The following is a 27572-nucleotide window of genomic DNA, read 5'->3' on the forward strand; positions in this document are numbered from 1 at the left end:
TAGAACATGGGAATGATTACAAAAGATCCATTATTTAAAATGTGGTTATTGTTTTTCCTCCTAATACTGAACAAGAGAAGACTGTCTTTAAACAGATGACAGTTGGTCTATTTTATTCATTACCTCATTCTTGCACTTATTTATTCATTCAACCATTATGGAAGGCCATCGATTAAAAATATTATTCGAACTGCTATGAAGGTAAAGTTGTCTAAAATTCTGAGCTTGCCTACAAAAAGTTCATATTTCCCAAAAGGAAAGGAAAACATTGATGACTAAGATTTTAAAAACTCCATGTGCATACACTGACTCTAACACTGTGTTCGGGCATAGAAAACACAGAAATCACAATAAACTTCTTATCTTTTTAGAATTTTTAGTATAATAGTCATAGTTTTTTAAAAACATCCTTACATAGTCTGCCTTTCTACTGAAATACAAATGAAGCCTTTAGATTAATGAGTTCTGAAATATTTTTCATATTCGTGAAGGTGAGCTTCGCCCTTAAGTGACTAATTTAAAAATCTAATCTGATCGAACGAGGAAAGGGTTAACAGGGTTGGCACAATTATTCTTGTGAGAAATGTGAGATGTGGAGGAAAAAATAAAAGTTACAGCTCTAGCTCTAAAACAGACACTTAATTATATACAAGTTTGAATCATTTAGCACGTTTTATTGATTCTGATGACAGTTTATCTGTTAATTACACATAATGGGGTCTTTGGGGGAATTCTGAATGTTTCATAATTCTAGTTCTCTGAGAATGCAGAGCTCTAAGATATATGTAGTGAGCCTAATCTTTCATATAATTCAAGTTTCAGATCACATACGCAAAAAGAGAGGCAAAATGCCATTTAAAATCGAGTGGCTAAACATGATAAAAAAATTATCATGTTTATTATCATGGCAAAGTAAGTAAAAGACTGACTGCAGTTATAAGCAGTAACATGTTTTTTAAATTTTCTTTGTATTTTATTTATTGCTTTTTTTTTACACGATTATTTCGCATCAGCTCACCACATCATTTGTAAATTGACCAGTATTTACATTATGCGGGTAATGACACGCTTCTTTGAAAGACTCCTGAATAATCTGTAATACAGTTGTTTATAAATGTTCACTGCTCAAGACTTGATTCCTGCCTGGAGGAGCCGAAAGAAGGAGAGTTCGAGACACTCCCCACGGTACCCTGCCCTTCCCCATGGGGCGTTTCTTCCTTGGCGTCTCTCTGATCTGGTTTCTGGATGAGTGGCAATCCCATCCCATTCCTACGTGTCTTCTCTTTAAAACAAGCGCACATAATTTCCAAAGCCATCTAAGGGTTGGTGATGTTGCTGAGAAAAAGAAAGTCATGGCGAAGACAGCAACATACTCTGATATTTTTTCTCTCCTTTTTCACTTTAAATGATGTCTGAAGGGGAGGCGGTGGGCATGGACACACACTAAAGGTGAGCGTCCAGGTACATGAAAGACTGACCTTGTACCTTCAGGGAACAGATGGGGTGGACTTGCCAAACCCGTTTTGGGATCAAAGTTAACACTCTAAGTAAAAGCAGAGGGGAACAAATGGATGGGGAAAATAGGAATTGCATTCTTTACAGATAAAATTTTTAAAATATAACTATTTTCCAAGCAGACCAAAAACAAAACAAAAAACCAGAACATGAACAATATACCACGTATTAAGTACGGGTCTTAAGGCCTCTGATAAGCACTTTATAGACACAGCCTCACTTTGTGCCCCAACAGCCCTGCCCGTCACACACATCGGTAGGAAGGGCCAGAGTCAAGCTTAACTCAGGTTTCTGTGAATCACAGTTTACAACATTGGACATGGCTGGCATTTCCTTTTCTGAAAATTATAATAATAATAATGATGATGATTTGAAATTGTCCTCTGAGCTCATCTCATTCAAACTTCCATCTTCATCGAGAATCTTCTCTACAACCTTTCTCGTGAATTTGGCCCTGGTTCTGATGACTAGAATGATACAGGATGAATTCCCCCCTCCGACATGGCAGATCTTTAAATGCTTGACGTCGGGCGGCACAGCCGCCTCAGCCCCCGCCCCAAGTCTCGCCTTCCTCACTACTCCTGCCCAGCAGGAGATATATTATAAGATGTCACAGGAAATGAGGCGAGAACAAATAGCAGAGAGATATGCTCACAAACAGCAATTAAGACTTCAAACTATTCTTTAAAGGCTGTGATTTAGCTTGTGAGATTTAAAAATGATTTAATCAAATTACTATGATGATTTAGCTTCCCATTTACAGAAAAGATTCTAACTCATTTGAGCTTTACCCATTCTCGGACCGGCTAATACTCTAAATGCAAACTCACTAAATCTGAACTATTTAATTAGACCATGATTCAGCTGGCAGACTGCTGAAGAAAATATTAATCTCCATTAGAGAGCCTAGTTCAAGTTCTGGCTCTGTGGCTTTAACCTCTGTTTTGTTCTTCTGGCAAAATTTTTACATGTATGCGAGGCCTGCTAAACTGGCATTAAACGATGTAATCATTTAGCTTTGGTTGCCAGGGATGGTTCCATTTTAACTTTACATTTTAAAGGAAATAGTCCCAGTATTTGTGCTAATGGGAACCAGGTAAAATTAATAATGGAAATCATAGGTTTATGAACTAACTAGACAGGATGAGGCTATACTTTTAAAATGCTGGGTAAGTTGTTTAAAAATAAAAAATTAGGTCACCTGGGCCTAAGCCCAGACCTATTAAATCAGAAAATTGTGGCTGAATTAAGACATCAGTATATATATATAGTTTAAGTCTAGGTGATTCCCTGGCCAAGTCACGGTTGAGCTAGTGAACCAGACAAAACAAACAAATGCTACTTTAATCAAGATTTCAAAAGATAACCAGATTTCAAATGATACATATATTATCAACCAAATATTAAGTTGCAACACCTAACAATAATAACTTCCAATATTTTACTCTGTGAAGTGGGATCCTAAAGCAATGCGTCTAGCTCAGATCATTTGCTTCAGGAAGATAGCTAAGTATCCTCATACAGGCAGCTGCAAAATTCAACGAGAGTTACAGCCACTGCAGAAGATTTACTTTTATATCTTACCTGGAATAAAACCCTGCCCTTCTCAGTGTAAACATACTGAGGGCTGTGGGTGTGAGCAGAGCTGCTCCCAAATGCCCACGTTCAGAGTAATCCTCTGGAGGCAGTGAGTTTGGGCAGTGAGGGGCCGGTACCCAGTACGGCCATGGCAAACTGGCCCTTGATTAACAGGTTAAAAAAATTTGTGCCAATCACAAAATTTTGATTAAAAATAGGTAGACTAGATTCAAGGAAGTTGGCAGTGGTGGCAGTAAAATACTTTTCTCTCTCTAAATTTGCAGATGAATTTGCAGAGCAAATGGATGACAAATATAAAAACCCATAGGTAACAAAAAAATTAGATGACGAGGTATCCCCAAGATATGCACACACACAGAGTATCGGAATTATTGTATGTGTGTGTGCCTGTCTTCCTACCTCTGTCCACTGAAGCAGCCTTGAAGAATGGCCAACTCAGAAACACAGTAATGAGTAACGAACAACCTAGCACCCAGCTTGTAATTAGATTCCAGGACCTGGTCAGGACATATTTAAGATGAGTATAGAACATCCTGTCATGCTAAAGTACTAAGTACATTATCTAAAGTACTAAGTCATTCAGAAACATTGCAGAAGGTCACCTGAAGACTGACCCAAAGTGGGACCTTACAAACACTAAAGAAAATCAACATCTGTGATCCAAGGTAACTGACCCAAAATGGGACAATTTGAACTTCAATAGCTATTGTAATTGCAATTGATTGAAATCCACTGAATATGTTTAAACACGTGTTTATAATGACATTAAAAACGTGGGGCACCAGTTTTTTATCTTGAAAGCTGGTGATGAGAAAGAATCCGGCATTTATCCTGCCTTTCCTATACAAATTGTATCACTGGGAACCAAATAAAGATAAAGGACAGCATCACTTTATATAAGTATCCCTTCTACTAAATAAAAAAATAAATAATAAAATTACAGATCACCATTTTGCAAGCAGAGAGATTAATGAATAATGAGCATCAGCAGCTGCTGTCATCACAGAACGAGAGACAGCCGGACATAACATGCCTCTCAGCGAACGGCACACCACCTATGCGTGCCACAGGGATTGAAGCTGAGTCTCAGTCTCCGGATCCAGATGCCAATTTGCCCAAAATGCAAAGGGCAGAGAAGCATGATGAACTGCACCTGGATAATGCAATCTGCAAAGTCCAGACTTCAACAGATAAGCTGTACGAAAGTAAAAACGGAAGAGGAGCTTTTAAAGGAAACTTAAAATTCCTTAAGAAAAAATAAATTAATGGACAAAACTAAACTATCACGTCTGGGGATGTGCATTTAGAGAGAAAACCATCGTGAAACACAAGCAAAGGGCGACTAAGAAAGTCAGGGCAGGAGAGTGGTTACTTCCGCGGGCAGGGAGGGGTTGAGACAGGTAAGACACGCGGAAGGGTTTCCGGGATATCTTCGTTTCTTGACCTTGCTTAACCTTATACGGTCATTGTGGTGGGCTGCAAAATAGGCTTTCAAGGAAGTCAGAAGTGTCCTGATAAGATGATGGCAAAGGAAGAAAAAGCCAATGTCACCGTGGAAGCAACATGCTGCACTGCTCATTTCAAAGACGGGGGACGGTGCCAGGAGCCTGGGAACACAGGGAATGCTGCTCTAGAAGCTGGAGAAGGCAGTCTCCCCCACAGCCTCCGGAGGGCTGCGCCCTGTTGGCGCCTCGCTTTTCCCCTAGTGGACTTCCAACCCCCAGAACGGTAAGAAAATAAATTCACGCTGTTTAAAGCCACCAACTTGGGGTAATTTGTTAGGCACTAGGAGACACACTCATTAAGTTACACATTTGTTTTTTCTGCGTTTTCTTTTCTTTTTTTAATCTGTGTTTTATTTCCCATTAAAATGGCGAAGGAGATAGAAAGGGGGTGAGAAACTTCTAATGGAATGGTCCCTTCCAGAAAGTAGTGAGGCAAGGGGAACGCCCATCAAGATTATAGAAACACTTGGCAAAAACACCCAAGGAAGCTGTGCCTATATCATGTAGGAAGTTGGATCAGAAACCTTTCAGGCCTTCTCTAACCCAGAGAAGTTATAATTCTAATATTAAAAAATGGTAACAATAATTCTGATTTTGCGCTGAACCACAGTGAGTACAGAACTTCTGAGTGTACAGTTTTCTACTAAGACATCCTTATTTGGGGAGAAAAGCTGTTTTCCTCATTTCTTCCTCTATCAAGCCAGCCTTCTACATTTATACCAGCCACACAAATCACTCTTTTACAGTGTTTACATGAAATGTTGAACCACAGAAAACCCCCTTGGCCCATGGCGTCCTTGTGTCTACTTTGCATGATGGGATTTCCCTGCGAGGTGTTTTCCTATGTCCTTACAAGGACTCAAGGCCTCCTCTCTGTCTCCCGCCAGTATCTGATACTTGTCTAGGAGCTTTCTAGCTCCTGTCACTAGAGGTGATAAAGACAATTATATTCACTAAGTGTGTGTTGATACTCACTTGGGTGGTAAATATCTCAACCTTCCACATCATAAATGATCTGTACCATGCTAATGACCTTTTGTAACAGAATGCTCATTATCTTAAGACCTGTAAATGAGTATGATGTTATGTCACTCCTTAGAAGTAACACAACAGCAGAGTATTTTATTACCCAGGTTGGAAGCACTGATTACTTGAAGCCAATATTTCCTATACTATATCAAGGCAGAATGACCACTGAGCATGATAAAAAACATTTAAGGACCAGTCTTTTTACTTCTTACATGCAAGTGAGAAATATCGTAATATATGAAATTTAAGAGTTGTGTTAAATTAAAATAAAACTAAAATAAACAGTGATGGCAGATTTGAGCAAAAAACAAAAACAAACAAAACAAACAAAAACAACAAAGAAAATAAATTAGAGACCAAGAGATGGAAAGTCAAAATTTTGATTTCTTTATCTGAAAGTATTAATTATGGCTTGATCTGGGTAAAAAATAAGAATAAAAAACAACCTGCCACAAAAGACCTACCAATATTTATATTTTAAAAGATGCTATACCCTGGCAAACATCTTGTCTTTAATTCTTTTTGTCGTCTTTCTTGGTGGTGGTATGCTATGATAACGCCAAGAAGACAGCAAGAGAAAGGAAGTGAGCACAAAATTCTAAATTAAATTAAAAATACCAGTTTCAGTTGGCTGGTATGTCTGAATGACTGAATTCTTCTGCATTGATGTTTCTGAAGACATGGTATATTCTTATTTAAGGAACAGAAATAGCTTATTGATAGCAAGGGACAGAAGAGTACCCGCGCATCTTTATTAGCTCACTTCGGTTACTGGTAAAACAGTATCGGACATGTCCACCTCACAGACATGATATGGAAATCAAATGAGATTCCTAAGAGAAGGCTAAAAAGGTGAAATTTAATTGAAAACAAGTCTCCAGAAAAATTCTATAAAAAGGATACTCTCTTGACCAATAGTTATAACAATCTCTAAAATACTGAAATCAGCCAGTTTAGTCAAAATTCCAGTAAAATTGTTTGAGGGTCCCCTTCAGTAGACACTAAAGAACTGAAAAGTTTTTCATTTTTTATACCAGTTCAGAAGATGTTAATATTTCTAATAAAAATACATACATACCACATAGAAAATATATGACTATACTTACCATTCTCACTTAAAAGTAACTGATACAAAAATTTTAGGCCAGTTAGGAAGTATTCACCTGCCTCATTTTATAGAGAAGAAAACAGTTATATGGCTAAACCATGCATTCTCAAGATGAAATTTGGAATTGAAGAGTAGAAAAAAAAATCTCTCTTTTAGGTAAAACACACATAAATAGATACATAGTACATTTGGGATATTATTATCTCATTGAGGAAAATGTAGCTAAGAAGGCTATCTTCAAAGAGTGATAACTAAAAAAAATTGAGAAACACTAGTCCAGACCTCTATGATGGTCCAAATATTCTGATTAAATATGGCCCCCCTTTCGGTCTCCTCCAGCAATCGTAAACTATCCTTAAAATTACATCACAGTTCTAAACGTATGCCATTTGTCGTCAAGAACAAAATACTGTCAGGAGATGGTTATAATTACTTATGATTTAAAATTGATGACCAAAATATTACTTGTAGCTTTGTATTGATAGTCTTTCTGTAGTTCTAGAAAGACTGCTAGAAGTAAAATCTCAAACCGCTTTAATCTTCCACTTTATAAAAATGAGTGTAACCATTTCAAACAAATTCTTGGCCATAAGAATCGATAGGATCAATCGAGAGAATAGAAATAGCATGATATACTCTTACTCAAAATGCTTGTAGTACTATTTCACTGTATTTTCCAATAGAGACATAAAATTAATTACAGAATCACAGAATTCTGTAATTGTGGAAGACATTCTAGAGATCTGTCTATCCTCTTGGTGTGCACATGAAAAAACTGGGGCCTAACAACTGCAACATTAAAACAATGACCTAGATTTTCCTTTTTAAATTCGATGTATGAGGGTTGCATTCGCTACTCAAGTGGTTGTTGTCACTCAAAAATAAGAGAATACATGGTTTAAGCGAGCCTCTGAGTTTCTTACCTTCAGAAATGATTGGAACAATTACTTAGGGTTTCCAGATACTTGAATGTGAGAATTACAGCATTAGTACATGATACATTGGATTTTTTTTTTTTTTCATCTACCTGAAGATAGGGACTATACTTCTGCTGGCGTTCTAGTGTCATAAGTATTCCTGAATTCACAAATGACAGAAACAGAGCTACAGAAAATATGACGGTCATTATTAGGAAGCCAATTTCCTGTTTCCCAAGCATGAGCACGACATTTATAATTATTGAATAAAGACAGATGTTTAAAATAAGCTGAAATTTAGATTAATGAGACAATCATACAGGGAATGCTCAGATACCTATAAATAACACTAAAATGTTTGTTTCATTTTGCACAGAAAGTCACTTATTTGATCCGAAATTTCTAAATACTTAAAGTCTATGAGCTTTTTAGGGTGTCTGAAAATTACTAAAATATTTTCATATTGAAGCATTAATGAGCAGCTTAAGAATCACCAGATCTAAGCAAGATCAAATCTACTACTTTATCACTGTCCTCCAAATAATGGTCAAAAAATAGAATGAAATAGCATCATATTGACAGTATCAGCAAAATGACTTCTGAATCATTTATCCCAACAGGTTAGATGAGTAAGAGAAAGACCGTATTTATAGAACACAGGAGAGGTGGCACAACTTAGAAATTAAAATAGCCTTTAAAGTGCTTAATAATTTCTCCATTATTATGGACTTTGACTCAGTTTCTCTTGGCATTTGAGAGGCTGAAAGACTGTTAAACAACTTGCAGGAAATTTCTGTGACATGGAGAAGTTTTCTGGGAAAAACGTGATGCTACTCAATACTATAATAAAGAGGAAAAAAGGAAGGCTTGTTAACTATTTCTGGCTTTAAACAAGAAAAATTAACTAGTTCTTTAAATACTCTCTAATCACTAGTCACTGCTCTAAAGTAGGTCACTTCCTCCCCCTAAGAGAAGAGTGGAATTAGAATATTTATCAAAATATTAATGATTATACTCCTAAACAGCAGAGACAGAAACGCTGCTACTAATTAATTCAGGCACTCTAAATTATAATCCATAATCACAAAGTGTGCATCTGACACCTAAAATTATAAAATTTTAGCAATTTTGATAAAATTTTAGCACTGCTCAGCACTCATGATTAGTTAATCAAAAAAAAAAAAAGCAACTGGAAACATAAAAGATATAAAACATGCTTGCTGTACTTTATAAATAATTAACCACGTAAATGTTTTAAATTTGAATTACTATATGATTACCAAATAGAAATTCTTCCCCAAATCTTTCTTCTAATTATGAGAGATGCTATAATGTGAAGTCTATGCAAACTAATAAATTCTCAGAAAATTTCTACCCCATCGCCCGTTTTGGTTTTTGAGAGAGCAGGACAAGGGGTTCTTGAGGGTTTGTAACGACAATGCCATTTGTCATAATGAATCATATTTTACAGTCCCACTGGGGAGCAGGAGGAGAGAAGTGAATGGTGCGTTAAGGCAGAGGGCTGCGTCCGCAATTAAAAGTGCGAAATGCTAAACACCATTACGAAGACAAATAGGAAAGTACAACTTCATTGTTGAAAACAATTTCCCTCCTATCAGTCCAAGGATTCATGCATCAATATTGTAGATGAACTGTTAATTACAAAATCAATTAAAAATTATTTCTAAAAACAGTCACGCGTCCCCGGCTCTCACGGGGGCAATTTGGGCAGAAGGTCTCATCTCACTAGGACTGCGCCAAATCACAAAGTCGTCATCCACAACTAAGCAAAAGCAATCTGGGTTTTCATTTTTCAGCGCGGCTGAGCCCAGCCTGAGATTGATCGTCACATATGGCCCCAGAAAACAAACTGTCAATACCTTGAATGCTGCAGAATTTGAACAAATAGCCGTCCGCCCATTCAAGCCACTCATTGCATCCCATTTAACAGATTTTATTGACAGTTTCCTTCTTGTAATTAAAGGGAAAACTACTGGCCAGCAACCAAGATAAAGTTCAAAGATAGGGTCAAAACAAAAGCAGATGGAGGGGCACGGTGTGACTGTCAATGGTACGTAGCATCAGAGCATGTTATTGACACGTAGGTATCTAATGATCGGCACGTCATTAAGAAGGGATCTATCTGGAACTTTATGCAAATGCTAAAACAGCCTTAAGACCACAATTAAAGCATTCGGAGAGGCACAAAGGGAAAAACAACAAAGCGCCAATGATTTTTACTTATCAGAGGCTGCTCCCTATTTTAGTCCGTTTCAGTTCAAATGTAAAGACTGTTTATTCCCAGAATCCTGAACCCATTCTGCATAGCTGGTGCCTTTAAGAGAGATACGCCCTCAGCAGAATGACATCCAGAGAATTCCAGAAGTCAAGAAAACGGAGTGCTCTTTGATAACCAAAATTAAAAACAGCACTAAATATATTTTTCCAGTTGCAAAATTTGAATTTTTCAGGGGAAAACACCGTTTGTGTATATTTGTACTTCACACTTACTTTCGCTTGTGCATACAAGACAATGGCGCTGATTTTGTCCTGAGAGTGCCCATTCACACTACAAAGTAGCCAGTGTATTAGGTGGTGAAAGTTTTACAGCTTTCAATGGCAAATGTAAAAAAAAAAAAATTAATACCCCGTAAGTTGATTTTTCTTATTGCTAACTGTCACTAGAAAGCTAAAATGATTCTGATTTTGCTGATTCATACGGAATTTACAACTGTGTCCAGCAAATCTCTGAAGAAGTTAAGGAAAGGGGTAAAACTGACGTATTAAAAAATGTAACAATGACCATGTCAGTGTGCCAACCTGAATTAGCAAGAGCTATCGCTTTGAGGGTGACAAATTCTTCTTTCTCCAGTTTCATGCTCTTGTATTTCTTTACCAGCTGCAGGATAGCATTATTTAGGTCAAGAAGGCCTGCTAATTTGGACTGGTCTTCATCCATTATATAATCGTCTGCATAGACAAGTTCATCCTCAAATGAAAGAGATCGGTATACGACACCAAGGATCAAAATTTCCATCCAAGCACTCTGCAGGAGGCTCATCTGGTCCGCCAGGGACAGCGTGGAGAAGCCTGCATGGGAAGATGGGCAGATCAAGTTACTCTAAAGCCATAATTTCATAATGCAACATTAGCTTCATATGGTGGTCGGCCTCTGCATGCGTGCTCAAAATTATGCTGAGCTTTGAAGAGACGCTCTTAAATTCCCCCCTGATCATTTTGCGAGCGGCAAAGCGAACATCACAAACCAGCTCCAACATGGTAGTATCTTCTCTAGGTTTTACAGACAGGGCTGAGAAGAGTATCATAGTTTTGTTTCTTTCTCTTGAGAAGAACATACCACATAACGTTAAATATGATTTTCTGGCTGAAGTCTTTATGACTGTCTCAGATTTTCAACAACCTCATCTCTCAAAACTACTTTTCACACAAAACATACATGTTTTTAAAAAGTCAAAAAATAAAGGAATACAGCAGAGTGAAATCTGGAAGCATTGCTCCACAACAGTCACAAGCACTGTGCAGGATGAGGATGCTTCCACCCCAAACCCCTTCCCAATTGGGTACTTGTCCCTCCTGATATTTAGCATGAATTCCTTTTGAGAATGGTCGGTATTGGTACAAAAGGCCTCCTCACCCAATAGAAAAGCAAGTTTAGTCTTCATATTAAGATCCAGTTATTTAAAAAGTTAAATATGGAGGCAATGGAGTTTGGTGGATAGGATATGAACAAAGCTCGATCCTGAATATAAACATCGGTTCCATTGAGCGACTGGCCGTTTCACTTTAAACACGACTTACTTGTACCTTATTTTTTGTTTTGTGGAAATAGAAGAACACCCAATAAACACTAATTTGTAATATGCACTCAATAAGTGTAGCTATATTATAGGTTATTTTTATCTCAAATATCTGGATGACTGTTTCAGTTCTGGAGTGCTTTCATTCACGCACGCTTCCGGTCCCTTCCAAGTGTGGGAAAACATATGCAAACACATGATATAATTATAGTTCAGTGATGTAGTACAATTAAACCTTAGGAGTAACAATATATATTTATAGCTTAGAGGGACCAGATCTAAATTCTAAAAGAAATTTAAGGAATGAGGTCTTAGTGATTATACCTGATCATCAACCACATATTTCATCCAAGAATCCTAGAAAAGAACTGTTTCTCACAACTTTACTTTCATTTCCAAGGTTATGCCCAGGAATTCCAAGGGTGACCACTTCCGTGGTCTCTGAGAACAATGGTCCCATGATTTAAGCTACTGCCACCAATAATTCTATACAATGAAGACAATTTTAATACTGCAGCTTATAAAATGTATTTTTACTCCTTTTCTCGACCCCGTTACCTAAATCACAAATATCCACTGCTACCCAGCCTTCTTAGGCTCTTGCTACGGTCATTGCTGTTCTCATTTTCATTCATCTCAAATTGTTCATATCCATGTGATATTGGGAACTAGAGCACAATAAGGAACAGGAAAATATCTCCTGGCCTGTTGGTGACAACCAGTAGCTTGCCATTTGGCACCGTTAACTAGAAGTGTTTAATAAAATCATCAAGAGGGATTAGTCAAGCTTTCCATAAGGGGGTCTTCCGGCATCTGTAAAAGGCATTTCTTTCATTCTTTATCAAGCTGCTGACATAGTACTTGACAGATCTTTTGGACTGGCCGTATAAGGCTTTTTGTCCCTCTTTTTTTCCATTCTTTGTGTGTGTGATTGTGATGTGGGGTTAAATTAATAACCATCCTCTTAGAATTAGATATAACAATCGATGACATTTAGAGGAGGAAATAGTGATCTGATTTGAGTGGGTTTGCCTCCATTGGCTTTTGGTTTTGAGACGGTTATACTCACAACAAACAAACACACAAACAAATAATATTGCTCTTTTTTCTATCCCCCTCCCAAGAAAAAAGATGCAATGCACACCCAAATATCTAACTCGAGAAAAGGGACTACATGGAGATTTCTTCTGTAAATTACATAGACAAAAATGAGACGTGATCGTCCAGGAAGCTCTGAGTAAAAGGGCATTTTCCTGTGCCGTGGATCTCCTCTCCCTGCGCACACCCCCGGCAGCAGCATCTCTGCAGCAGCAGATGGATGGAGCGCGTAGCCTGCAGCAGCTTCCTGTGACAGCCCCATTCTCCCTCCCAGACACTGCTGTTAGTAAATAGATTTACACATCCTCCAATCTCCACACATCTTTCTGCCGAATAATTAAAAGCGGGATGATTAGTTTATTGAGTGGAAGGAGGAACTTTTTTATTGAGGTCCAGCCACGATTTTATCAGGGCCAGCACTTTTACGGTTGTCAGGAGGGTGCAGGCATCCAATTTTTCTTATCTGCCTGATTAATACAAACGCTGTTTCAGGACGCATTAATTAACAGATACAAATCTGCGTTCTCATGGAAGGATCGATACGGAGAAGAAAAGAGGCATCAATGTGAATTTAGCGCTGCTGATGGAGAAGGCAGCCTATCGACACTTACGTGCACGGGAACTTTAGAGTTGCACGGGGGCCCCTTTGTCCCTCCGACTTACAAATGAGCCGTGTCTCCAGCCGTAACAATGCTCCACACGTTTCTCTGAGGTTTAATTAAGCCAAAAATAATTAATAAAATTTCATTTTTCAGGTGGATCCTGCAGTTTGTTTCTTCTAGGTCAGTGGCTTTGTGTGTGCGTGTGCGTGTGCGTGTGTGTGTGATCCTGTAAAACTTTTTCTCTTTTCCCTTTTACTTCTTAATGAATTAAAAAGAAGGGAAAAGATAAAAAAAAGGTTCCTTCTCTCTTTTTTTCTTGATGGGGGAGGATGAGAAGATGGATATAACAAAAGGTATGACAAGTTTGCTCGCTTGCTATCTTCAAGTCTATTTCAGCTGATTGAAAGGTGTAATTTTTGCAAAATGATAGGAAAAGCAACAATCCACATTTTAAACAATATAAATAAAAGTCTGCACTCTTTTCTCTTCTGGGTCTAGAAATAGCTGAATCTCAACAGATTAACCCTTTTCTACCATACCTCTGCAATCTAGAAGCTGGCAGAAAGCTCTCTCCCACCCACATGCCCGGCTAACGGCCTTGTTCTGAGACGGCTGTGCTCACCGGGCCACTAAGGAGGCTGCACACATAACGGACATCGCATTTAGGTCCACGCAGTTCTTCTCCCTGCGCTAAGGGGTGCTAGCTGCACGGCGGGTACATGAAGACACATGGATAAGATCATATTGTTATCAGGAGACCCGAGCAAAGCATAGCATCTTAAATGACCAAGAGCTAAATGAAAATGCGTGTTTTAAATAATCCAAGTCTGAAGAATTTTCTGAAAACGCTACTGCCCTATTGGCACACACACGTTTGGATCCAAATGGTAATTACTTGTTTGTGCCTTTTCCAGCATTTAGTGGTGTTTTATAGCTATCAGGCTACAAGTTAGAGGTGCTTTCATCTATACCATTTAGCTGTCTCTGGAGAGAAACCGCTTTCCCAAGCGAAATAAAATGTGCTTTGCAGTTGTGTTGTGGGAGCCTCATGTCTCATCCATCCCAGGACCTTAATCTCTGGTGTGTGACAGGTTATAGTTTTAAACGTCCAGCCGTGTTACAGCTTTTTAAAACACACTGATACCGCGGCACGTGTCTCCTTCCCCAGCCGCAGCCCATCCCACGCATGCCGCTGACAACTGGGATCTCTCTCGATCTCCGCCCTGGAGTCAGTGCCATTTAACGTAGCTCGGGCATTTTGCTCGCAGAATGATTCTCTACCTTCTTGACCCACAGTTAAATAGCGTGTTTATCTCAATACACTGCGCTCCAAATAAACCAGGTGACAGATGGGAATAACATCGTTTGGAAGGGCTGAAAAGCTGCTTGAGAGGCAGGTACCCCGGAAGTAATAGGTTTGAAGAAAGTATGTTGTGTGCCAAGCCTCTTGCCTCTGTCTGCTAGAAGCCCCAGAGGGTGACCGTGCGGCCACGGGCACTTGTCAAGTACTTTTTTTTATTTTTTTTTCTCCTTAGCCTGGCAAACTGATGCACTTTGCAGTCAACTTACAAAAAAGGCTAAGCATTTGAAAGTGTGAAGGGCAAAAAATATCTGACGGCTAGTCTTCAAAAATACACTTTCATTTCAGAAAGCATAAATGTTTACTTCCTGAACAGAGTGTTGACAGAAGGAGGCTGCCATGCAGGCATCTAGGTTTAACCCCTGCCAGGCGTTTTCTTCTCGGCGGCCTTGCTGAAACAGAGAGCACGCATTTTAAATCTGCGGGGTCTGTTAATATCCGTTAATCACGGCATTGATTTGCCTGCTCGCAGTTTTTGAACTGTAGTTTCTCTGTTCCACGAAAAATTGACACTTTTCAACAACTAGCATATCATGCTAGAATTGCAATGATGCCGTAACGATTCACCGAGATCACAGACGAAGTTCACGGAGAGGAGGTGAATGAGCAACATGGCAAAAGTGGGGTGCCTTCTCCCCCATGCGAAGAAGCCTGATGTTCACGAGAACCAGCGGGGAAAGGCACAGCAATGCGCTAAGATTTGGTCTTAGCTATCAGTAGACGTACAGATGCATAACCCTCGTTAGAGATAAGCTGACTGTATTTTTAAGCCAGTTCTTTTTACATATGAGCTCACATATGTTCTATGATGCACAAAACACACAGCTCTGGGGCTTGCAGCGGTGGGTGGGTGGGTGTGTGTGGGTGTGTGTCTGCATGTATATACTGTATATTTGAAGACCTTGTTTCTCTATTTTTTTTTCCTTAGCAATGGACTTCATGGACTAGATCTCAATAGAGGCCAGAGTTAAGCATCTACAGAGTCAGGTGCCAAGGTTAGAGCTAGAATATACCTAGAATACCTGGTGCTAGTAGAAGCATTTTATTTAACAATCTTCTTTATGAGGGATGATCTTTATTAGCTATTGTAACAGGACTTAAGCATCAGATAAAATATCTCCAATGCCACCTTCTGAATCTGTATTCTTTTAGACCGGTCATAATCCAGATGTTAATAATTTCGATTCAGTCACAGCTGGTTTAGGTGAAATGTGAGACTATGTAAGGAAATGTAAGAACAACTGACAAAATGGGACAGCGCCTCCTTTCTGATTTAATCATTAGTTTCCATATTTGTTGATTTCATAAGAAATCTGTTTCTTTATCCTGATTTTTTACTTTAAGCAGGGTTCACAGAGATTTGTATGGAATCCATATTTTTTAAATAATAGTTTCACAGGACAAATATGAAAATTTGAAAGACAGAACTCAGATTCAAAATTCACTTACTATCTATGTGGCAGAATTGACCACCCTCTATAAAATTTAGCAAATGATTTGGGTAGCAGTTAGAAATTAAAGAAAGGGGGAACAAAATTGTAAAGGTCATATCTACCAGTCCAAGACGGAATTATTGCTATTAACTGAGTTTGCAGGTGCGACTGACAGGTGAGTTTATAGTTCGCCTGCTCATGGGCGCAGAAATTGAAAACGTGCCCACGTGGCACTGGTGGAATGCATTCTTTAGCAGTTGTTCTCATCTCCCTGTCAAGCTTGCTAAAAAATCAAAAATATAACAGCAACTAAAAGCTAAGATATTCTCCAGTGGCAACAAGGGAAAACCTCAAAATGATGACGAGATTTTTTTATCTGTTTCTGTGAGTGGGTGGTTTTTAACCTGCTTTCTAAAAAGGACTACATACAGGGCAGATGCATGCAAAATAAGAATTTAAGAACATCTACATGGGGCATGCAGTTTCTCTCTGCAAATCCCACTTACCTACCACTTCTGAATGACTAAGATCAGAAATAATTCCCTTAGCTTTTCCCAGACTCCCTCTTACTTCTTCTGCCCTTTCATCTAACCCAAGAAGAAAGAAAAATCGTTGGAAGGCATGGAAACAAGTATGGCCAAGATGCTTTAAAGGAGGGAAACATAATGGCTCCTCCACCCCTACCCCCACCAGCCTTTATTTTGTACTAGTTGAAAACAAGGAAGTTCTGCCTGGAACTTCCTTTTTGATGTGACTAACATTTGTTTGAGCATCAAGAAAAAAGGAAGGTTGTACCATATAATACAGGACTCTAAAAAATATCCTACGAAAGGGCATTTTCAGTCTCACTTTGGGATTACATGGATCCTGAGAAAGGAGAAGCACTGTTTTGAAGCCTTGTTTCTGATTTGAAAGAAAAAGAACCTGTGTTTGAATGTAACGTGCTCTACCCAATCACCGGTAGGACTGGGTCAAGAAAGACCTGCGGGCATCACAGGGCACTGACCAGGTAGTTCAAGGAAAAGCAGGGCAGCCTGGGCATCAGACACGCGGGCACTACCCTCCTCGTCAGGAAACTCCCAGGTAGTCTGCATCGAATCCGGTCTAACGCTTGATTTAAAAATCAGACACCGAAATAAATGCATAGCAGCCCTATCTGGAACTCTGGGGATCTGTAAAGCTGACAGACATTTTTACAGACATGTAAACAGTCTGGGGAACATTTAATGGCAAATACCCCAAAGCTAAGGGCTTACTGTCACTGAGTGATACGTGAGGGAAGAGGCTAATATGGAACAGTGACCGTGAGGTCTTCGGATCTGGGTTCTAGATGCTACAACCAAGAACATTCACTGGGCCCCTGTTGCGGGGTGAATTGTATCTCTCCAAAAATTTTTGGGGTTCCTAACTCCCAATTCCTGCGAATAAGTAAATAACCTCATTCGGGAATAAAGTCTTTGAAGATAATGAAGTTAAGATGAAGTCATTAGGGTGGGTCCCAACCTAATATAACTGCAATTTTATACAAAGGGGGAATTTAGACAGGAACAGACACACACACAGGGAAAATGATGTCGGAATATCCAAGGAGGCTTCTATCAACAAGCCAAGGGATGCTTGAGGCTGCCAGGAGCTCAGAGAGAAGCATGGAACAGGTTCTCTCTCACAACCCTCAGAAGAAACCAGCCCTCCTGAAATCTCATCTCAGACTTCCAGCCTCCAGAACTGTGAAACGATCAGCTTCTGTTGCTTGACCCACCCAGTCGGTGGCACTTTGTTACAGCAGCCCCCACAAACTGATACAGACCTACAGTTGACTCGTCCTCTGTCAAATGCAAAATGCAGACTAGACGCCTGTGAAGGATCTTCCAGTTCCAACACGGCCTGACTCAGAGTAACAAACTGAGAACTAATTACGGGACGCACAGAGGCTGTGTGGGTAACAGCGGTCACTTCAGACAAAGATGATCGGACTGGGAGTAAGTAGACCGAACACTTGGTGCCAACTCTGCTGCCAAGTAACTGTGTGACTCTAGAAATACCTCAACCTCTCTGGTTCCTGATTTCTCATCTGTAAAATGAGAAGGTGGGGAAAATCAAAGGTTCCGTCCGGCCCACCTTATTAGGTTTCCAATGGTTCCACGGTGAAAGAGTCAAATTGGTTGATATTTACATGCACCCACAGTGAGTGAAGTGCTATATGCTCACGGCCATTAGACGCACAAGATGAGCACGATATACTCCTTGCCCATTAAGATTTTACAGTCCAGAGAAAGTGGACGAGACCACAATGAGGAAAAGAAGGTAAGTGCCGTGAAGAAGGGTCAGCACGCGTGCAGAGGAGGAAGACGGGTGCCGGCTGCGTGTGTCCTTCTGGGGGCCTGCAGCACTTCCTCTCCTTTCCCCGCCCCCTCGTTGTGGTCCTGGCCTCCATCATCTCCTTTAGAATAAAGGGTACCACACTCCTTGCATCTGGTATTCCCCTCTTCCGCCTAACTCGTGGCTATTCAAGTTTTTCCTTTTTATAACTAGGAAATCTAAGTATGCCATCCACGGATCAAAATGCTTTCTTGGCTTCCACATCTTCTAAAGGACAAAACTGAAACCTTCTGACACATGTGGAATTTCTTTCTCTATGTGGCCCTTTTCCCCGCTTCCTACCGTGTGTTCTGTAAAGCCCTCCCTTTGTAACTTCTCTGTAGATAGTCTCACATGCTGAAACGTGAGCTCATTTCCCAACTTCAAGGTCAAAGCCCCCCGTTTGACTGCTTCCCACAGTAACAGCATCACTATCCACCCGATGCCTCACTCCTAGCCTTTCTCTGATCTGTCCTCATCTACTCTTTTTTTTTTATTTCTAGAATCAAGTGCATACATTCCTTTCCAGCCCTGCTGCCATCATCGTGGTTCCCGTGCCTCATCCAGAGGAATTTACAGTTGTGACTTGTAAAATGTAAGTGTGAGCTCAAGGTAAAGGAAAAGCATGTAAAGGGAATGGACATGACACTGTGCCTGCCACCATACAGATTTATCTGCATCCTTCTCGGCGGGCCACCAGGCCGTCTGAGCTTTTAATAATGGAGTCACCTCTTTGTGTTCCTTGCTGTATCCCCAGCACCTCACCAGTGCCTGCCACATAGCAGGTCCTCAGTAAATACGTGCCAAGTGAATAAATGAATAATTCCTTAACGACTCATTGACTGGCTTTCAAAAAGAATGGAAGGCTAGAAATGGAGACAGCATTCTAGATCTCAGTCTCCTCGTCGACGAAAAGATATCAGGATACGTAACAAAAGTTGCTCGATGTCCTCCTAATTCAACAAGTGTTTAAGGCACTGATCACATGAAACGCTCTTGGATTATTAGTGCCTATATAGTTATAGGGTTGTCTTTGGAGACACTTAAACTCTGATAAAAGTCCTGCCTAAATTTCTCCATCTCAGCCTATTTCTTTTCAATATGCAAATAATACTAATATTTTAATCATGTGGCCTGTTTTCTCTTATATTTGCAAATAGCCATTCACAACAGATTCCCTAATGTCATGATAACTTTTTTTTATTATTTTCAAGTATCTGTAATTAATTTCTCTACTTCATCCTAGTTGTATAATTATTTGACAATGTGTAAATTTATGTTCTGTAGCTAGAATTTTAAACCTCTGAAATCCTAACTTAGTCTGGTCAGAAATGAAAACAAGTGCTCATTGCTTCATTCTATTTGCAGAAAGCAAAAACTGTACGTTTACTTTTTTAACATAAATTCTCAGGCAATTCCAAATCTAGTTTTTGTAAAAACCCAAGTAACTGACAAGGGTTTTTTTTTTTTTTTTTTTTTTTTTTTGTACTTAAGAAAAATCACAAGCAGACTAAGAAACCCTGGGTTTTTTTTATCATTATGGGATTCCCTTCCCTGAATCAAAAACAGCAAAGAAAAGGCAATGCAATAAAAATGTATTCATACAGCATCTCCCTCTCAGTCCATGGTAAAACAATAGATTCTCACGAATTCTCACGAATATTCACTTGTCAGAACTATCTGTAACATGACAACCATTAAACAGCACTGAGGGAGGGAGGTGCCTACACATTTTAAAGCAGCAAATTAGACATTTACAAACGGTAAAGATGGTACTTGTTGGTTTCGACCTTTCACTGTGTCTATACGAGTAGGTGTTAACGTAATTTAAATGCCATTTAGACATGTTTCAGGTTTACCAAACTACCTTGTGTATCCACTCTCATGCAATACTTTTGGAGGGAAACCATTTCCACCTGCCGAAGGAGCGTGCATAGCTAGAAAGAGCCCTGTGCAAATTTTCTGGGCAAGTAAAGGAAGATCCATCTAAGTCTCAAAGGTCAGACCTTGAGGAAATCATTCGGGGGGCCAAAAAGTTTTAGTAAGGCCGGCACTAGGTTCACATTATTTTTGAACTTTGTTTTCCAATTTTTTTGTAAATATTTAGCTGAGCATTTGGACAAAGGAGCGAACAAATTATGCCTGTTGGAGACCATAATTTTTCATTTAAAACAGAGATATAGCAAGAAACACAAGAAGATGAATTTTGCTAAAACAAATTTTCGGATCAAATGTATGCTTTTTAATCAAAGTTTTAATAAACTAACCAATAAGTTATTCATAGAGCATGTCATTTGTCAGACTTCAACAAGAGACAGATGTGTCTTCAATAAACTTCTGAGTCATTGAACAAATAATCCTAACTAATTTTTTATTAACTTTTTAAACGATGAATTATTGGCATTTTGTACTTTACAATTTCTATTTTACATTAAAAATGCATTTTTGTTAATTTTTTTTTTGCCCACGTCAACTATTAAAGGAAATCTATAAACAGCAAGTTAGCCATAGTTGCTTTGTTTGTTCTGTGTGACCCAATGTAATGTTCTATATTGAAAAATCTAAAAGCACATTGTACACATTAGAGAAATTAGAAATAAGCTGTAGTGAATTTATGTGTGTGTGTGTGTGTGTGTGTGTGTAATTTACTGAGATAGCACAAAAGAGAAAATTAGAAGGAAAAGACAAATGCTCAATCCATCCGATCCGAGATTAAATGCTGCCTACCCAGGAAGCTGAGAGTTCCAATGTTGCCTCAATGCATCTGCCCGTGCTAGTGAAGGCAGAGTTGCTGGCGCTAAGGCTTAGGGTGTCTCGTCAAAGGAATCTTTTTGTTACCATTTTTCCATTTGTGAAGACCACACCTACACACACATTAAGGCACAGAATGACACTGGCATCGTGAAAACCTGGGTCATTGCATGAGCTCAGCTAAAAATTTGAAAATTTTATTTCAGCTACCAATCACAAAACAACTGAGAGTGGTGATCAGCTTGTGTGTTTTCACTGAGATAACCAAGAGTTGATTCTATCTGGGATCTCAAAGAGAAAATCACTTATAATTTCTATATTAATTTTAAATAACATGTCTTCAAATCTTCTCAAATTTACCTAATTGGTCCCTTGGCATAGAAACATAAATTCCAACAAGAGCACTAATTATTGGAGGCTTGGTGTTTGTAGCATTAATATTAATATCTCCCTTTTATTGCTTTTACTAGGTACAAGTAGGAAAAAAAAATCCTTCAGGTATGCTTTTCTTGTCTCAAAAAGAAAGACACTAACTCAGTATCTCCAACACACGCCCTGAAAGGAGAAGAGGCAAGAAAAAAAAAATAAAATCAGGAGGTCTTCGGCATAAACGAAGTTAAAGGATTTACAGCACAAGCCATTAAAAACAAAGTGTCATATGTATTCATGAAAGAATGTAGAAGAAATATGTCGTCCATGAGATGCATGTCACAGATATGAAATTATAGCATGCTGACCCTGAAACTCCACATTTAAATAATATTAGAAATCCTATCTGTGTGTAAAGACCTGGACATAATTTGTGCTCTGGACAGCATGGCGAAACAGCTTCTCGGGGCAAAACAGCCCCAAGAGTTCTGTTTCAAGTCAAGCTCCGGCATTATTTTTCTCTGTGGCTAATGAAGATCTGTTTACGAATATTTACTCCCAAGTTCACGGCTGGTGTCTGCTGGCTCAAGCAGAGCTAAGTCATTATGGCTTGGCATCCGTTCCACTGGGGAGGCTAGCAGTTATCTTATTGACAACAGAGGCAAGCCCTTCGATTCCTCTCTGCCTCCCCCTCTTCCTCTCCACTCTGCCCCCAATTTGGATAACTGGCCAAGTTAAAATGAAACAAAAGCAAAACACGCAACGACACAGTCTTTGGACTTCCTCGGCCACCTGGATGTAGAATCGTTATCAGTAATAAAAGGCTGCCTGCCGTGTGGATCACAGGTCTGTAACGTACAAACCGGAGCTGTGCCCCTTGTAATACCCCTTGCCGAGACCCTCTCCCATTCAGAAGTAGAGTGGAGGAGGGAAGAGGCGCTGGGGTCAGAAGCGCTCCCGGGGATTCCCTGCTCCCTGAATGAGCAGAGCACCCACAGCCCGGCCCGCAGCCTCCCTGCTTTGATCCGTTGGAAAGTGCCTTTATCTTTGTATCACAACTTTCCCCTGCGCTGTCACCAGTCCCTTTCGTGTCACTGAGTTCCTGCGAATAGATCCAGGAAATCCTAGAAATTCCTCTATCAGGTTGATTCAAGGAAATGAGCCAAGGAAAATGCATGGGTTACTACGTCCACGGGTGAATCTGTTCGGAAGGTGCACTGTCCCCTAACTCGATCCGAGTAGCATTCAGACCGCCTCTGCAGTCAGAGACTCCCGCTTCTGCAACAGTCCAAAAGGAAAGGGGAAAAAAAGGAGGAAAAAAAAAAAAAAAAAGCTGCCTGATTCTAATACACCTAATTAGCCATCGGCAGACTCTTAATTGCATACATTAGGATGATTCCATAGTGGAGATTAATTCTAAATATACCCAAGCAGCTGGTTAAGATGCCATGGATTACAGTGTGGACTGTACTTTTCCACTTAATTAGATATCAAAATTAAGCAGCAACAAGCATTGTGACATAACGGGGATCAAGCCGCTGCTTCGCGTCCCAGAGCTACACTGAAGTGACCGCTAAACAGAGCCGCACAGATGGAGAGATATTAAATGCCGCACTGGAAAGTAATTTCAAATAATAAAATATCAATATTTACATTTTAATTACCCCTACTGAGAGCCGCTCTGTCATTTCCACTATTGCCGACGCAGCAAGGGGCTGTGGAATGACATTGCGGCTCTGGCTGCAATGACTATTTTGTTTCCATTAAAGAATGACAAGTGTTTTAGAGGCAGTGACACTCGGTGTGTGAACAAGAATGACAGCAGATCAGAAAATTCCTATTAAGGGACTAAATGCCTCAACAAGAGAATTTACTCTGAGCAGCAGCTCCTCCTCGAAGCACATAATCCTTCCCAAATTTTCTGCGGAAAGTTTATTATTGGGGATGCCCAGGGGAAGTTTCAGTCTCCCGTGACATATTTAGATCCGTAAAATGTTAGACAATGATTGTCAATTTGAAAACAATAATACTCGAAGTGAACAAACATCCAGGAGTTATGTGTAAATCACAGGACGTTAGAGGTTTCTTTTTTATTCTCTTTCATTTAAATTGACAGTATCATTGACGATGTTTCCTTGAAACGTATCTATTTCCTACCGAATACTTAGATGAAAGCTTGGAATATGGCTTAGAATCATCACAATAAAAGTGCTGAGCTTGTTTTCACTATCTTTTCATTAGTATTTTAATGCAGACAGTCATCTCCATCATAATTTCCTTGACGTGGAAAATAAAGTCAAAAAATGGGTCATAATCTGCATGTATAAACGCACAGACATGTGTATGACTATCGTATGTATTTCTTTAGTGTCCGTTATTATTGAAAAATAGTAAATTCCTACTAGCTCTTAGAGGCCCGCACCCGATTTAATTACTCTTTATGGGGTGTGACAATGAGATTAGGGGAAAAAAAAATAAATGGTATATATTCGAAGTGACATGCTGTGCTCACAGGATAATAAATGAAAACAGCAAAGTCTTCCTTTGGGGATGAATGTCAAAACTGTAGAGCTCTTGGAAGAATTTTAATGCCTCAAGATACAAGAGAGTGTATAAGAGAAACTCTTTGGTCAGTATACTGGAGCAGGCGGTTAACTGACCCCCTGTCTCAGGGCCTGCATTTATTTAATGTGTAGCAACGAACAACCATAAATGTGATAAATGGCCACAGCAGGAGGCTGAATAGAATTTTTCAAAGAAGAGAAAAGGAAAGTTGGGGAGTTCTCCAGGCGCTTAGCACTCTTTTACTCCCAGTTTCTTTTTAAAAAAAATATCAGTTTTGGAGTTGGAATAAAAACTTGATAATAGGCATAGTATACTAACGCGTGATCTCTAAGTAAGCGATGTCCCTCTTAGCAAAAAATGAAAATGCCTGGGAAAGCGTTTCTTAAACATCCTAATGCTTTTAGGACAAGACAGATCCCCGTTTCTCGACGACTCGCACCTTTTAATTTCTGAAAGAGCCACGGTTGAAAATCTTAATTAATTGTTCCATACTGCTTCAGGATCATTATGCAATGTAATAAAGGCCGTGTAATTATGAAATTTTACAGCCATTACCAAGGCTGATGGCTCGTATTTCATCCTCAGCTGGACCCGATGGCTTTTAGGCACTCGGCTCTCCTTTGATGAACTACAGACAGATCTATCAGGCCCAAACAATATCCAGGCGAGGCAGCTATAATAGCTACCTACAGATGAAGCCATAGATAAAGATAAACTATAAATCTACACACACAAATGCAGGCACATCGCCTGGGGATGACAGAGAGAGGATGAGACGCTTGGGAAAGGCAGCTGGCCCCACGAAGGCGGCGGCCTCCCGCGTCCCTCCCTCGCTCCCTCCAGGATGGGTTGGGTTTCATAAAAGACAGCGAAACCCAAGCGAACGTCTCACTTATTGCCTGTATCTCGAAATCAAATGAGAGAAGGAAGGGGCGCGAGGGCGTCCGCGACCACTGTGTTCGGTGCCTTATGTAAAGGGCAGAAACGACTCAGATCTCCGAACATCTTTCTCAGTGGGGGTAGAAAAAAAAAAAAAAAGGCTAGCTACCTGGCATATTTTTCCCCCCTGCTCATAGCACTAAGACAGTAATCCACAATAAGTACACCGGGACAAATTTGATTTTAGCTCCTAAGTATTTTTTTTATAGATATTAACATGTTTTTAAAAAATGCAAAAACAACAGAAACGCATGCTGAACTATAGGCAGGGGAAATAAAAGTACGTTCATGTATAACTAAAATGTGTGCAGCACTACAGTATTTCCACTTTGGAATGTAAGGATTCATACAGCCTCAGAGCTGCTAAAACTGTGGTTCGCTTCGCACATTTCCAGCATCTCTCTTTTTTGTGAATTAAGCATTTACCTAGATCCTTTTAAATATCAAGTCAAATAGAAAAGGGCCATCGAGGAGGTTCAACTGACAACCGTAAGTGCAACTCCAGGGAGCATCTAGTTCAACTCGGCCTTCGGGACATGGCCGTGACTTCACAGAGCTAATGCCCTCAGTCCTGAGGTGGCATCAGCCCCATGCTGGCTCATCTCATGAATGTGACCAGACAGCCAGTCTATGATGTGGCTCATCCAGGAGAAAAAGCCCACCTGAGGGTCAACCCAGTTCAGGCTGCGAGCGGAAACGGTGGGCCAGGCGGGGCATGGAAGAAAGAATCAGGATGCGCGCAGGCCGATTTTGAGATTGAAGGCTGGCCAGGGGCAGGACGCACGTGTGCAGAAGAAGGGGGGGCACAAGGGGGCACACATAAAGAGGATGTGACGCTGGCTTAAGTGACATTAAGTCTCTGGAAAGCACAGCTTGACACAGTTCACTAAAAGTGCAGATTAAGAGTGAGAAAAACTGGTTTCAGTGCAATGTTGGCTACCAACGAGCTGCGTAACCTTGAGCGAGCCCCAGAATTGCTCAATTTCCTTATCTATCGCACAAGGCCTGGATGTGCCTGCCGCTCCACGGTAGGCTCCAGACCGAACGTTCCGTTAGCTCATGTTCTTTGTTTGGGGCAGGAAAGAGCGTGGATCCAAATCACCTTCTTTACACAAGTGGACAGTGTCCACCTGAATCCCTTTCTAGGCTTGACTGTGCTTTACTCTGCCAATGTGATCTCTCTCTCTCTCTCTCTGCCTCTGCCTCTCTCTCTCTCTGTTGGAAAGTGGAGAATATCTTCTCATCTGTAAGGATCAGTTCTTAACACCTTCCCACTTGTCTCTACAGAAGAGGGGTGCTGCTTCTCCCCAGGAAAGGTCTTTGCTGTGCTCTTGATCCCAGCTGCCCCGGCCACCTGGACAATTTGGTTCCATCGATTCTGTGCTCAGTTCCTCTCCCTTTCTCGTGCCTATTCATCTCTTCTTCTCCTGGGGTCCTCCGTCTCTCTATTCTCATAAAATCCTTCCTCCACCTGGCTCTCCTCAAGAGCTAGCTCTCTGTCTCTGTCTGTCTGTCTGTCTCTCCCTCTCACCGTCAAAATGCCTGACTGATGAGTGTGATCACATTTCTCCGCTACCATCTGTCTGTACCCCAGCGGAGTCAGAGTCGTGTCCCAGCAACTCTGTCATCTTAGAGACACCAAAATCTCCTCATTGCCAAATTGCATGGGGCCCAGGCTCTTTGAGATGCCATTTGAGCTCTCTGAGACATTTAGCGCATCTTGCCCGCTCTCTTCCTTCTCGACCCCCTGCTCCCATCTGGCGCTTGGGCCACATCCTTCTTCTGGCCTTCTGTCCTTCACCCGTGCCAGTCCTTTCCACGTGACACTTCCAACAATTCTGCTGTGGCCTCTTCTCTTCTCCCCACTCCTGCTCCCCATGGCTGCAGATGAAACAAACCTGTAACACCTGCACACCTGCACACACCTCTCTCCGAAGACCTAGACCTTATATTCCCGGCCACCACAGGCCATTCCCACTGAAATGTATCACAAGCGGGGGCCAAATATAGGGTGACAAAAGGAAATTTAACTTTGGGTGGTGAACACACAATGCAATATGCATATGATGTATTATTGAATTGTATACTTCAAACCTATGTAATTTTCTTAACCAATGTCATACCAATAAATTTAATTTAAAAAAAGAAACAGATAACCTGAATAGCTCTAGATCAATAAAATTAAGCTTGTAGGTAAATCTTTTTTAAAAAATAGAAACTAAAGGCCCAGATTGCTTCAATAGGAATTCTCCCAAACTTTTAAGGATGAAATAATACTAAATTCATAAAATTCCTTCTAGAAAACAAACAAGCAAACAAAAAAGATAAACATATCTAAACTCATTTTATGAAGTCAGAATTACCCTGACAACAATATCAAAGACATTACAAACGTGGTTAACTAAAGACTAATATGTCTCAAACACAGACACATTCTTCACAAAACATAACCAAACTGAATCCAGCAATATGTTTAAAGGACACTACATTAATAGTAAAATAAGATTATCCCAGCAATGCCAACATGGTTCACCATAAGAAAAGCAATCTATAAAAACATGGTGAGACTAAAAAAATGCTATAATGATCTCAATAAATGGAAAAAC

At 40.1% G+C, this 27572-nt stretch overlaps 1 protein-coding gene across 3 annotated transcripts in view; it reads right to left on the reverse strand.

Moving 5' to 3' along the window:
• Nucleotides 1–27572, reverse strand: part of ESRRG (estrogen related receptor gamma) — a 412482-nt gene that overhangs the window by 695 nt on the left and 384215 nt on the right. For 2 of the 3 annotated variants that reach the window (XM_025049855.1, XM_025049854.1), the window contains one exon: nucleotides 10329–10763. In XM_025049855.1, coding sequence (XP_024905623.1) covers nucleotides 10399–10763 — 365 coding nt within the window. In that variant the 3' untranslated portion in view covers nucleotides 10329–10398. Of the gene's footprint in view, nucleotides 1–10328; nucleotides 10764–27572 lie in introns of those variants that run through there. The other variant, XM_006916223.2, reaches the window with a different exon arrangement.

The sequence above is a fragment of the Pteropus alecto genome, unplaced genomic scaffold (genome assembly GCF_000325575.1).
Source record: "Pteropus alecto unplaced genomic scaffold, ASM32557v1 scaffold65, whole genome shotgun sequence".
Lineage (NCBI taxonomy): Eukaryota > Metazoa > Chordata > Mammalia > Chiroptera > Pteropodidae > Pteropus > Pteropus alecto.